The 12,111-nt window shown below is 37.1% G+C and overlaps 3 protein-coding genes across 4 annotated transcripts; 2 read left to right on the forward strand and 1 right to left on the reverse strand.

The window, feature by feature from the left end:
- The first annotated feature begins 10 nt into the window (after positions 1-10).
- On the forward strand, positions 11-1,217 carry LOC100633649 (tetratricopeptide repeat protein 36-like). The gene is made up of 4 exons (XM_003389253.3): positions 11-112; positions 153-355; positions 665-826; positions 1,017-1,217. Exons 1-4 carry the CDS (start codon positions 40-42, stop codon positions 1,137-1,139), a joined length of 561 nt encoding a protein of 186 aa, XP_003389301.1. The 5' UTR covers positions 11-39; the 3' UTR covers positions 1,140-1,217.
- Positions 1,218-2,424: 1,207 nt separating this feature from the next.
- LOC105314089 (NAD(P)H azoreductase-like) lies at positions 2,425-3,309 on the forward strand. Its single transcript, XM_011408032.1, has one exon. The coding sequence runs from the start codon at positions 2,425-2,427 to the stop codon at positions 3,307-3,309; it is 885 nt and encodes a 294-aa protein (XP_011406334.1).
- A 242-nt stretch (positions 3,310-3,551) lies between these two features.
- Positions 3,552-12,074, reverse strand: LOC105314092 (uncharacterized). Of its 2 annotated transcripts, none has more exons than XM_020001139.1 (6): positions 11,896-12,074; positions 11,611-11,842; positions 10,398-10,498; positions 10,228-10,291; positions 9,882-9,963; positions 3,552-3,906 (listed from the first exon to the last, which is right to left on the reverse strand). In XM_020001139.1, exons 1-6 carry the CDS (start codon positions 11,990-11,992, stop codon positions 3,811-3,813), a joined length of 672 nt encoding a protein of 223 aa, XP_019856698.1. In that variant the 5' UTR covers positions 11,993-12,074; the 3' UTR covers positions 3,552-3,810. The 2 variants fall into 2 exon arrangements, with proteins under 2 accessions (XP_019856698.1, XP_019856697.1); XM_020001138.1 differs by lacking the exon at positions 3,552-3,906 and adding an exon at positions 9,456-9,822.
- Between the last annotated feature and the right edge of the window lie 37 nt (positions 12,075-12,111).

Genomic DNA, 12,111 nt, shown 5'->3' on the forward strand with positions numbered 1-12,111 from the left:
AAAATAGGCGGGGCATAAACAACAAAAAATAAAATTATTATGAATGGTGTACCATCTCTTGATGACAGTAAAGTCCTAGAGGCTATTTTTAATCCTGAGCATCCAATTGCAGGTCCATTTCTTTGTTAAAAAATTTTAAATCTTCTATTTAGGCCTCCAGTTACCTCCACAGCCAGTGGAAGACCCTGAAGTCAAAAAAGATGATGAAATTCCAAACCTTCAGGAGGTCAAAGCACTAGAAACTGCTGGAGTGAAGCTAGCTGAAGGAGATAAGCTCACAGAAGCACTTGAAGTATTTGACCAACTCATTGCCCTCCATCCTAACTATCCCTCAGCTTACAATAACAGAGCACAAGTGAGATATCTAATACATACATTATTACCGACTGCGTCATAATTTTTGAGTCGTCCAAAGAATCTACAAAATGTAGCACACACAAATCTTGGCCATGATAACACATCCCTTGCAAAATTTGTCCAACGAAAACTGATATTCTAACAAAAAATATTAATTTGATCACTTCAAAAAATTACAACATAATAATGTTGACTATTATTATCATAATTTTCACAATAATTTATTCATAGTTGATTTACACATTGTATTCAAGCATCAATACCGCCAATTAGATAACTTATCTCATTATTTACTCTTGTCTTTTAGGTGTATAGGCTATTAAATCAAGCTGATAAAGCTCTCTCTGATTTAAACACTGCCATACAGCTCAGTGGTGGCCTGGGCAAAGCAGCTGAACAAGCGTACACACAACGAGGCCTTATTCATGTGTTACACAGCAACGAGGATGAAGCATTGCAAGACTTTCAAGTAGGGATCAGTAATAATTATACTGAGTAACACTTTATTATTATCACACTCTGAGATTTGGCCTACATTAGAAATGACAGCTTATATAAGTCTGCCAAATTAAAGTGTTATATTATGATATACATTCTTCTATGCAACTGCAAGTCCAATATGATACTATATTATTTGAATTTTATTCTCTCTACTCTAGAGGGGTGCAGCTCTTGGTAGTCAGTTTGCTAAAAGTCAAGTAGTAAAGATGAATCCTTATTCTAAATTGTGTAATCAAATGCTGACAGAAGCTATCAATAAATTAAATGGACCAAGTACATAAACATGTAACATATTTCATCTTTTACTATATAATGTACCGTATTATGTAATGTTTATATCAAAAATAATAATAACATAAGTATGATAATTCATGCACTTTATAGCTCCCATATCATGTACCATATGGCCCCCCTAGCTACACCTGTATGACTACACATAATATGGTTAGGTAGCCAGTGCAAGCTTTAACTAGGCTCATACACTACAGTATGTTGGCTCTAACAGTAATTACAATAGTTAAATCATAGAGCTAGCGTTTTGAGGTTTTTTAAATCTAAAAAATCTGCTCAAGCTAACACTGCTAGTTGGACACACCCCTCTCTAGATGTACAGTACTCTTGGTCACATACCATATAGTGGGAAATTTTGGAGGGGCTAAAATTTGGCGAATTGCTAAATTTTGGTGATTGGCGAATTTTAATTTGGCAAATTTGTGGCCATGTGCCATTGAGCATGCGTATAATGGCTCCAAATGGTGGATTTTTATTTTGGCGAATGGCTATCAAAACGCCAAATCTAATCCCCTCCAAAATTTCCCCTATACGGTATACATGTTCTTATTGGATATTCTGTTATTCTTGGCATATGAGGTAGAACAAGATTTGGTCATGCAAGTGTTATTGTATAACGGCTTACATGCTCTCATAAACTAACAGTTTTATGTTCAACTTTCGCATCATCCTCTCCTCAAGCACTCCTCAACCAGTCACTATCCCTTTTCCTGCAAGATTTGCCCATAGATATTAGAGAAATATCTATGATTTGCCACAGAAACTGTCATTTTTCATTAATGGGGGGGGGGGGGTAATTATAGTGGAGGGAAAGGAAGGAGTACTCCTTCATTATAGACTCCTAAAATAATACAGAAGTATTGATAATCATCAGCCTGCACAAATGTTCAGGATTGTTGCAGTACACTGCAAGCAGCCTACCATGATAGTGGTGCTGGCACAGCCACATAGAGACTACAAAGTAGTGAGTATTTTTAAATAATATTCTGCTGTGTAAATCACAAATAATGGGTGCATGTCTTAGTAAATAAAGCGTAAGTTATTGATTATCTAGTATGCACAACTCTACCCACACTCCCACAACATTCCTATATACCGGTAAGCAGTTGTGTGCTGAGTGTATACAGTAAATACCAGGAGGAGGCCATGTAAAAATGCCACGTGTATACTAGCAAATTGGCAATTGCTATTTAAAACGATTTGAACAAGGGCTGTGGTGTTGTGCAGGAAAGGGTTATTCTATTATTCATTTCTTAGTCTTCAAGTACTTAAGTAATGGCTGGCAAACCCCTTGTACTTGTCACTGGTGCCTCTGGTAATATTGGAGCTGCTACAGTTAGTGTCCTGGCTGAAAAGTATGCTGATAAAGTAGAGATAAGAGCTGGTGCACGCAATCCAGACAAAATCCCAGCAAGGCCTAATGTCACCGTTGTTAAAGCAGTATTGGGTGACAAGGATCAGCTCAAAGAGCCTCTCAAAGGTGTCGACGTTCTTTATATCGTCACTCCAGGGGCTGAAGACAGAGCCTCATTGACCATTAGGACAGCAGAAGCCGCTAAGGAAGCTGGGGTGAAGTTCATTCTGGTTGTCAGTGTCCCAACTGTGATTCTCCCTGACACCATATTTGGCAAACAGTTAAGTGAAATTGAAGACAAGGTCTCGAAACTTGGAATTCCCTACTCTTTCCTGCGTCTACCCATGTTTGTGGAAAACATCTGGGGAAGCAAAGACACCATTGTCAGTCAATCAGCTTTTTATGCTCCCCAATCTCCCGATAAACCAGCAATTTACATCGCTGTTGAAGATGCTGCTAAAGCTGGTGCAGCAATCCTAGCCAATTACTCTAAACACAATGGAAAGGGATACACCATACAGAGCGACCGTTACGCTAATGCAGAGCTAGCAGCTGCCTTCACTGAAGCATTGGGAAAAGAAGTCAAATTTGTTCAAGTTCCGCCTGAGGCAGCAAAGCAAGCAATGGTGGGGAAGGGCTGGCCTGAATGGCAAGTTGATGGAATACTTGAGCTACTGAAACTGATAGAAGAAGGTGCTCCAGTCCTCACTGCAGGAGATGATGGCCAGGCCCTTAAATCTCTGACCGGAGAAGAGCCAACCTCAATGAAGGCATGGGTCACCAAGAATGCTCCCGGCTTCAAATAAAGAACTTGACTAGACAACTATTACTAACTACAAAACTATATAGATTTTTATTAGCTTTAGATTATTATAATTATTATTATAACATAAATAATTATGATAATAATAATTATGATTATGATTATTAATATAGTTTCATTTACAACCAAAATGTTATCCCATACCAGTAGTACTACATATACATGCATACGTACATGTGTATGTCTTCATGTGTTAACATGTAAACATAATTTAATAACGCCCCCACTATAGTAGTGTAGTGTAGTGTAGTATAAAAGTATAGCATTCTGTTTTGGCTAATACCTCAATCATCCAATAGTACTGAGATTTGAAAGCTCTACTTTCTCAGGCTATATATATGCATGAAATAGTCTACACTGTAGATCTATATGCCTGTCGTAAACTAATGTTTATTATACAGATTATTGTCATGCTTTGATGCATTGAGTACTCAAGTCCTAGAACTAAAACAAACATTCTTGATGCCATAAGTGCTTGCTCTCCTTATCTGTGGGAAATGACAACATAGCTGCTAGGTCGATGAATATTGTGATGAACTGGGGCATAGAGTGGCAATACATCTTGACAAAGCATTTGCTCCTATTGTAACAGAGAATTAGATATGAGAGGTCATTTAATGTGCCATTCAGTCCTTTCTTTTCTTTAGGAGGTTTCTGACTCTCCGACATTTGACAAAATTCATTGTATTTCATACACTATGTCAGGCCTAGTAATTAGATAATAATTATTATCCCATTATTTTTTAGTGTACAGGTTATTAAATCAAATTGATAAAGCTCTCTCTGATTTAAACACTGCCATACAGCTCAGTGGAGCACATGCAAGCGTACACACAATGAGGCCTTATTCGTGTATTACATAGCAATGAGGATGAGCATTGCAAGACTTTATCAAATAATCCTTCTATACTGCACAAGACTTCATTAGATCTAGAGTGCTTTGATATTGGGGCATATAGTGGTGGTACATTTTGACAAAGCATTTGCTCCTTATGTAATATTAATTGTAACAGAGAGAATTGGATAAACAAGAGTAGAGATGAGTTAAGTGTTTTTGCTCACTTTAATGTGCCATGCCGGTCAGTTAACTCCTTTTCTTTTCTCGGGGAAGTTTCTGACTATCCCACATTTGACAAAACTAATGTCTTTCAGCATCAACAGGCCTATAGTATTAGATAATCATCTCATTAATTACTCTTGTCTTATAGGTGTATAGGTTATTAAACCAAGTTGATAAAGCTCTCTCTGAATAAACACTGCCATACAGCTCAGTGGTGAGCAGCTGAACAAAAGTATACACATAATGAGTCCATGTGTTACACAGCAATGAGGAAGATGCATTATAAGACTTTCAAGTAGGGATCAGTAATGATGATCCTTCAATACTGAGTAACACTTCATTGCTATCATACTCTGAGAGTTGGCCTACATTAGAAATGACAGCTTTTTAATATTGGCAATTTCACTCACAATCATCAATCATCAAAATAAAGGTCTGCCAAATTGAAGTGTTGTATACCGTCCTTCTAGTTGTAATTAATGATACTACATATTATTTAAATTTTATTCTCTCTTCTCTAGAGAGGTGCAGCTCTTGGTAATCAGTTTGCGTAGTGAAGATGAATCCTTATTCTAATCAAATGCTATTAGTAAATTTAAATGGGCCAAGTACATAAACCTGTAACATATTTCATCTTCTACTAATGCATCATGATCTAAAATAATACCATACATATACAATAATACATGTACTTTATATCTCCCGCATATCATATAAGCTTACCATATGGCCCTCCCAAACCTGTATGCCTTACACATATCCTTACATTAGACTGGCTGGTTAGATGGCTAGTGTAATCTATGTAAACCACAAAAATTGTAACTAGACTCATACATGCAGTATGTTGGATAACTTGGATCTAACATTAATGACAGTAGTTAGATCTACAGCGCTAGCTAGAGTTATTAAATTTAACAAACTTGCCTGAACTTCAATCAAGCTAACACTAATGATGCATATCCATCAACACACTCCTCTCTACAACTACAGTCACTTGGCTATGTGTAGTTATTGTTTATCATGGGCTCCGTTATTTTTTCTTGGCATATATATGAGCTAGAACAGCACTTTTGCAATTCAAATTTTGCATTCTTATACATGCTCTCTTGCTCTCATAAATTAACAATTTTATGTTCAACTTCATCATAATCCTCTCTTCCATTAGTGAACTCCTTTATACCTCAACTAATCACTATCCCTGTTCAAAACATTAAAGACAGAAGCTTTCTTTGTGCCACTAAGAAGAGCATATATTGCCGATGCTGCATGTGCAAGCAAGCAAGGAACAGCTGTTTACATAAATTTGAAGATAGTCAAAAAGTAAATTGTAGGCGAGGATTGTAGGCCTAAACAACATTCCTTAACTGATTGTTTCAACAACTTTTAAATGCATAGCTGACTGTGACCATACGTGTACAATATCTAGATCTACCTCGAGATCTACAGTACTAGCATATATAGTATCTATTCTATGGCACGATTCTATCTATGCTACGTGTATAAACATTATTAATTAGATCAGTTATTAATTTGGGCTGAAGGGCAGGGCAAAATATCAAAAACTGACAAAAAGATCAAGAAGACGTAGACTGACTAGACTCACGTAGACTTCTTCACTTATAATGGCTGGCAAACCCGTTGTACTAGTCGCTGGTGCCTCTGGTAATATTGGAGCTGCTACAGTTAGTGTCCTGGCTGAAAAGTATGCTGATAAAGTAGAGATAAGAGCTGGTGCACGCAATCCAGACAAAATCCCAGCAAGGCCTAATGTCACCGTTGTTAAAGCAGTAATGGGTGACAAGGATCAGCTCAAAGAACCTCTCAAAGGTGTAGATGTTCTTTATATTGTCACTCCAGGGGCTGAAGACAGAGCCCCATTGACCATTAGGACAGCAGAAGCCGCTAAGGAAGCTGGGGTGAAGTTCATTCTGGTTGTCAGTGCCCCAACTGTGATTCTCCCTGATACTGTATTTGGCAAACAGTTAAGTGAAATTGAAGACAAGGTCTCAAAGCTTGGAATTCCCTACTCTTTCCTACGTCTACCTATATTCATCGACAACATCTGGGGAAGCAAAGACACGATTGTGAGTCAATCAGCTTTTTATGCTCCCCAATCTCCCGATAAACCAGCAATTTACATTGCTGTTGAAGATGCTGCTAAGGCTGGTGCAGCAATCCTAACCGATTACTCCAAACACAATGGAAAGGGATATACCATACAGAGCGACCGTTACACTAATGCAGAGTTTGCAGCTGCCTTTACTGAAGCATTGGGAAAAGAAGTCAAGTTTATTCAAGTTCCACCTGAGGCAGCAAAACAAGCAATGGTGGGCAAGGGCTGGCCTGAATGGCAAGTTGATGGATTTTTTGAGCTACTGAAAGTGATTGAAGAAGGTGCTCCAGTCCTCACAGCAGGAGATGATGGCCAGGCCCTTAAATCTCTGACAGGAGAAGAGCCAACCTCAATGAAGGCATGGGTCACCAAGAATGCTCCTGGCTTCAAATAAATAACTAGACTAGACAATTTTTATTAGCTAGAAAGTTATGAGTTTTATTAGCTTGTTGCTTTAGATTATTTCATTTACAACCAAAATTTTATTTAAGATATACAATATAGAGCACTGTACACAGCACACACCAGAAATCTAACAGTGAATATACAATCACTGATTTACTAGGTGTACATAGTATATACACTTGTCTTCATGTGCCGTGGTTGTTACAATCAAACTCCATTGACTGTATGTATGACAGTGACTACCACAACACCCAACACATGCAACAGTTTAAAATTTCAGGTATTTCTCTCAATAAAATTCTGTTGGGTTTTAAGTATTGAAACTTGAAAGTTCTAATTTCTTGTAAAAACTTTAGGCTATATTATGCATAAACACTGTATATGCAATATTGTACATTAATGTTTTAATATGTAATTGTCATGCTTTGATGTATAGAATACTCCTACAGGCTACAACTATGATCAAACAATCAAAATATCAATGTTAATAGCCCATGGCTATAATCTGATCATCATAATAGACAGTAACAGTGTGCTTTAGTTAGCTAACTGATGCCGTATCTCCCAGCATAGGTGCTTGTCTCTTCTTATCAGTGGGAACAACATAGCTACTAGGTCGATGAATACTGTGATGAACTGGAGCATAGAGTGGCGGTACATCTTGAGAAAGCATTCAGTCCTAGTGTAACAGAGAGAATTAGATAAGAGAGGAGTTATGTGTTTCTTGTTCACTTTAATGTGCCATCTTAGTGAGTTCCTTTTCTTTCCTTCAGGAGGTATGCTCTCCCCCATTTGACCAAACCTCAGGCTGACAAAACTTATTGTGTTTCAGCATCAATACACTATGTCAGGCCTAGTATATTAGATAATTATTATCCCATTATCTTGTAGGTGCATAAGTTATTAAATCAAGTTTATAAAGCTCTCTCTGATTTAAGCCCTGTCATGCAGCTCAGTGGTGGTCTTGGCAAAGCAGCTGAACAAGCATACACACAACGAGGCCTTATGTGTTACACATGCAGCAACGAGGATGAAGCATTACGAGACTTACTAGTAAAATCAAATTTCTATAGACTAGCTAGTGCACAACACTATTAGAGCCTATGGTGCCCTTATTTACACACTTGGCTGATATTCAGTTTTAAATTGATAATAATTATTAATTTTTAATTTCAAAATTCATTAGATCATCAAAGCTATAAAAGTCTGCCAAATGAATGTGTGATTTATTTCTCATCTATGTATGCACAGAGTTTAGACCCTTCCCACCTACAGTAGCTATAGTCTGGCTGCCTACAGTAGCTATAGTCTGGCTGCTGTGTGTATACAGAGTCAACAAAAGTCTGGCTGCCACATGTATACAGAGTCAACATTATGTAGATCTACTCTTGATGCTACGTGTATAAGCTAGATAAAATGGTCTAAGAATTGCTATAAAACCAAGCAAGAGTGAATCAATGCATTTAAGGCTGAAGGCAGGGCTATTCTTAGTACACTACTTAGTACACTATAATGGCTGGCAAACCCGTTGTACTAGTCACTGGTGCCTCTGGTAATATTGGAGCTGCTACAGTTAGTGTCCTGGCTGAAAAGTATGCTGATAAAGTAGAGATAAGAGCTGGTGCACGCAGTCCAGACAAAATCCCAGCAAGGCCTAATGTCACCGTTGTTAAAGCAGTAATGGGTGACAAGGATCAGCTCAAAGAGCCTCTCAAAGGTGTAGATGTTCTTTATATTGTCACTCCAGGGGCTGAAGACAGAGCCCCATTGACTATTAGGACAGCAGAAGCGGCTAAGGAAGCTGGGGTGAAGTTCATTCTGGTTGTCAGTGCTCCAAATGTCAATCTCCCTGACACCATATTTGGCAAACAGATGATTGAAATTGAAGACAAGGTCTCAAAGCTTGGAATTCCCTACTCTTTCCTACGTCTACCCTTGTTTGTGGAAAACATCTGGGGAAGCAAAGACACCATTGTGAGTCAATCAGCTTTTTTTGCTCCCCAATCTCCCGATAAACCAGCAATTTACATTGCTGTTGAAGATGCTGCTAAAGCTGGTGCAGCAATCCTAGCCGATTACTCCAAACACAATGGAAAGAGATACACCATACAGAGCGACCGTTACACTAATGCAGAGTTAGCAGCTGCCTTTACTGAAGCATTGGGAAAAGAAGTCAAGTTTATTCAAGTTCCGCCTGAGGCAGCAAAACAAGGAATGGTAGGCAAGGGCTGGCCTGAATGGCAAGTTGATGGAATACTTGAGGTTATAAAACTGACAGAAGAAGGTACTTCATTCTTCTCCATAGGAGATGCTGGAGTCCTTAAATCTTTGACCGGAGAAGAGCCAACTTCCATGAAGGCATGGGTCACCAAGAATGCTCCCAGTTTCAAATGACCTTGACAGTTAACTCTAGCTAACTTTAAAACTATAGTTTTCATTTATAATAGTCAGTACAATTTTAGCTTCATTTATCTAGAAGAAAAATTTTATCCTAGTTATTTTTCTGAATCACTGAATACTAGATACACATTTTGCATAAAATACATTGTGATTGTGGTGGTTTAGCATTGACTTTTAAACATTTAACAACTCCAATGACACAGTATATGCAATATTGTGCATTAATGTTTACCATTATATGTAAAGATCAGATTGTCAAGCTTTGATGCATACAACTAAAATCATACATTCAAAATGTTAGTGCAACAATATAGCCCCATACATGATGATAGTCATCTGATTAATCACATATACAGACAGTAAGTGACAGTGTTGCTTTAGTTAGCTAACTGATGCCGTATCTCCCAGCGTAGTGCTTGTCTCTTCTTATCAGTAGGAACAACATAGCTGCTAGGTCGATGAATACTGTGATGAACTGGAGCATAGAGTGGTTGAACATCTTGAGAAAGCATTTGCTCCTATTGTAATGTAACAGAGAACATAAGAGATATGTAGAGATGAGTTAAGTGCTTCTCACTTTAATGTGCCATCTCAGTGAGTTCCTTTTCTTTTCTCCAGGAGGTTTTTGACTTTCCCACATTTGACGAAACTCATGATACCTTATATAGAAAAGGAACAAGAACAAGAGCAATAATAATGTACACTAGTCAAGAGAACAATATATTGGGGGAATTAATTTTGTAGCACTTAGTTCAATGAAGAAATGTTAATTAAAAATCTGATTATATTTTGTTTCCTCTTATAATCAGATTTACACATGGTTGCAAAATCACTAACAAAACTGCCATTTTAATTTTTGAAAAAGTTTATCCCAGCATACAAAAACATATTTTAAAACATGCATGCTGTTTAAATGCATATACCTTTGAACAGGATCATTCTTTCTTATCCCTCTAGTATGTGGATGAGTAAATGCTGGCCGAATAACTAGAAAATAAACATGATAACTGGTATGTGTGTGTGTGTGTGTGTGAGTGTGTGTGTGTGTGTGAGTGTGTGTGTGTGTGTGTGTGTGTGTGTGAATGAGACTCACATGACTTGAGTTGACGTTGAGGAGGGATGGAAAGGGCAGGACCTTCTTCTCTTAAAGAGCTATTGACTGTTGAATCTAATGCACCTGATGATGCAGGTCTCCTTATAAGGAGAGAGGTACAGAGGAGGGTGAGACACAATATTAAATTAAGTCATTGCACAGGGTTTCCCACAAAGCATGTTAAGTAAGCAAAAAAGCATGATTCATGAGCTGACAAGCCTTATAATGGCATATGGAGCAACTTTAAATTTATTTCAAAAATCCAATTTTGATCAAAATCAGCTCAAACTTGCTACACAACATAAGAACATGTATATGTATCAAATAAAATTATAAAAATAAAGAATTCTCTCCTAGCCATTTTTGGCAAAATTCAGCCAAAATCCCTGTACTATAGTACAGGGACTTTAGCCAAATTTTTGAGTAACTTTAATAATTCATAAAAAAATTCAAACTTGATCGGAATCAGCTCAAACTTGCTACAAAACATAAGAACATGTATATGCGTCAAATAAAATTATAAAAATAAAGAACTCTCTCATAGTCATTTTCGGCGAAATTCAGCCAAAATCCCTGTACTATAGTACAGGGACTTTGGCCAAATTTTTGAGTTAACTTTTAAAATTCATAAAAAATTCAAACTTGATCGGAATCAGCTCAAACTTGCTACAAAACATAAGAACATGTATATGTGTCAAATAAAATTATAAAAATAAAGAACTCTCTCATAGTCATTTTTGGCAAAATTCAGCCAAAATCCCTGTACTATAGTACAGGGACTTTGGCCAAATTTTTGAGTAGCTTTAAAAATTCATAAAAAATTCAAACTTGATCGGAATCAGCTCAAACTTGCTACAAAACATAAGAACATGTATATGTATCAAATAAAATTATAAAAATAAAGAATTGTCACCTATTTATTTTTGGCAAAATTTGGTCAAAGTCCCTGTACATAGTACAGAGACTTTGGCCTAATTTTCTGAGTGACTTCAAATTTTTAAAAATCCAATGCTGAACAAAATTAGCTAAAACTTTCCATACAGTACATACATGGATGCATTAGAAATAAAATTTATAGCACTATTAAAACCCACTGACAAGAATCTACATGAGCACTATGCAAAATTTAATGGGAAACCCTGAACTATACTATAAAAACAAAGCATAATTGATTAATACGTCAATTATTCTACAATAATACATACACAAGTACCTCAAAACTTTACGAGTAACTGGACGACCTTCCACATAGTTAACCGATACTTCTACAAACTTTCCTGTGGGCGTGGTTACTCTGGTGGGTGTGGTTACTGAGCTAGTTGTCAACGGTTTGACTGGAGTAGGAGTTGGTGATGAAATAAAAGAGTATTCATGGTCCTGTAAACTTGTATCTTTTTCATTATCTTGTCTCTCTTTTTCTTTGTCATTGAGAAGTTTTAAAAAATCTAAATATTACATATATATAATTATGAAAGACAATTCAGTGCTTGCCACTGACCTATAGTGTAGGACTCCAGTTCTTTACGACTGATGTTCCTGACACCCATAGACTCTAACTGCTCCTGAACAAACTTCTGAGCTTCAGCGAAATCCATGAGTTCATTGAGTAGACAAACTAGACTCAACTAGTAGTTGTGTTGTAAATACTTGTAATGTTCCCGCCCTATTTTGCCATAAATGGGTGTGGTCAAACGACCATGCGGATACACGTGGC

The sequence above is a fragment of the Amphimedon queenslandica genome, unplaced genomic scaffold (assembly GCF_000090795.2).
Source record: "Amphimedon queenslandica unplaced genomic scaffold, v1.1 AMPQUscaffold_13109, whole genome shotgun sequence".
NCBI lineage: Eukaryota > Metazoa > Porifera > Demospongiae > Haplosclerida > Niphatidae > Amphimedon > Amphimedon queenslandica.

Bases quoted from the DNA above. Each gene is read 5' to 3' on its own strand.
- LOC100633649 (XM_003389253.3), top strand. From the start codon at position 40: ATGAATGGTGTACCATCTCTTGATGACAGTAAAGTCCTAGAGGCTATT. The intron at 113-152 runs GTCCATTTCTTT...TCTTCTATTTAG, and splicing joins TCCTGAGCATCCAATTGCAG to GCCTCCAGTTACCTCCACAG. The intron at 827-1,016 runs GTAGGGATCAGT...TCTCTACTCTAG, and splicing joins AAGCATTGCAAGACTTTCAA to AGGGGTGCAGCTCTTGGTAG.
- LOC105314092 (XM_020001138.1), bottom strand. From the start codon at position 11,992: ATGGATTTCGCTGAAGCTCAGAAGTTTGTTCAGGAGCAGTTAGAGTCT. The intron at 11,843-11,895 runs GTCAGTGGCAAG...TGTAATATTTAG, and splicing joins ACTGGAGTCCTACACTATAG to ATTTTTTAAAACTTCTCAAT. The intron at 10,499-11,610 runs GTACTTGTGTAT...TCTCCTTATAAG, and splicing joins GTTACTCGTAAAGTTTTGAG to GAGACCTGCATCATCAGGTG.
- LOC105314089 (XM_011408032.1), top strand. From the start codon at position 2,425: ATGGCTGGCAAACCCCTTGTACTTGTCACTGGTGCCTCTGGTAATATT.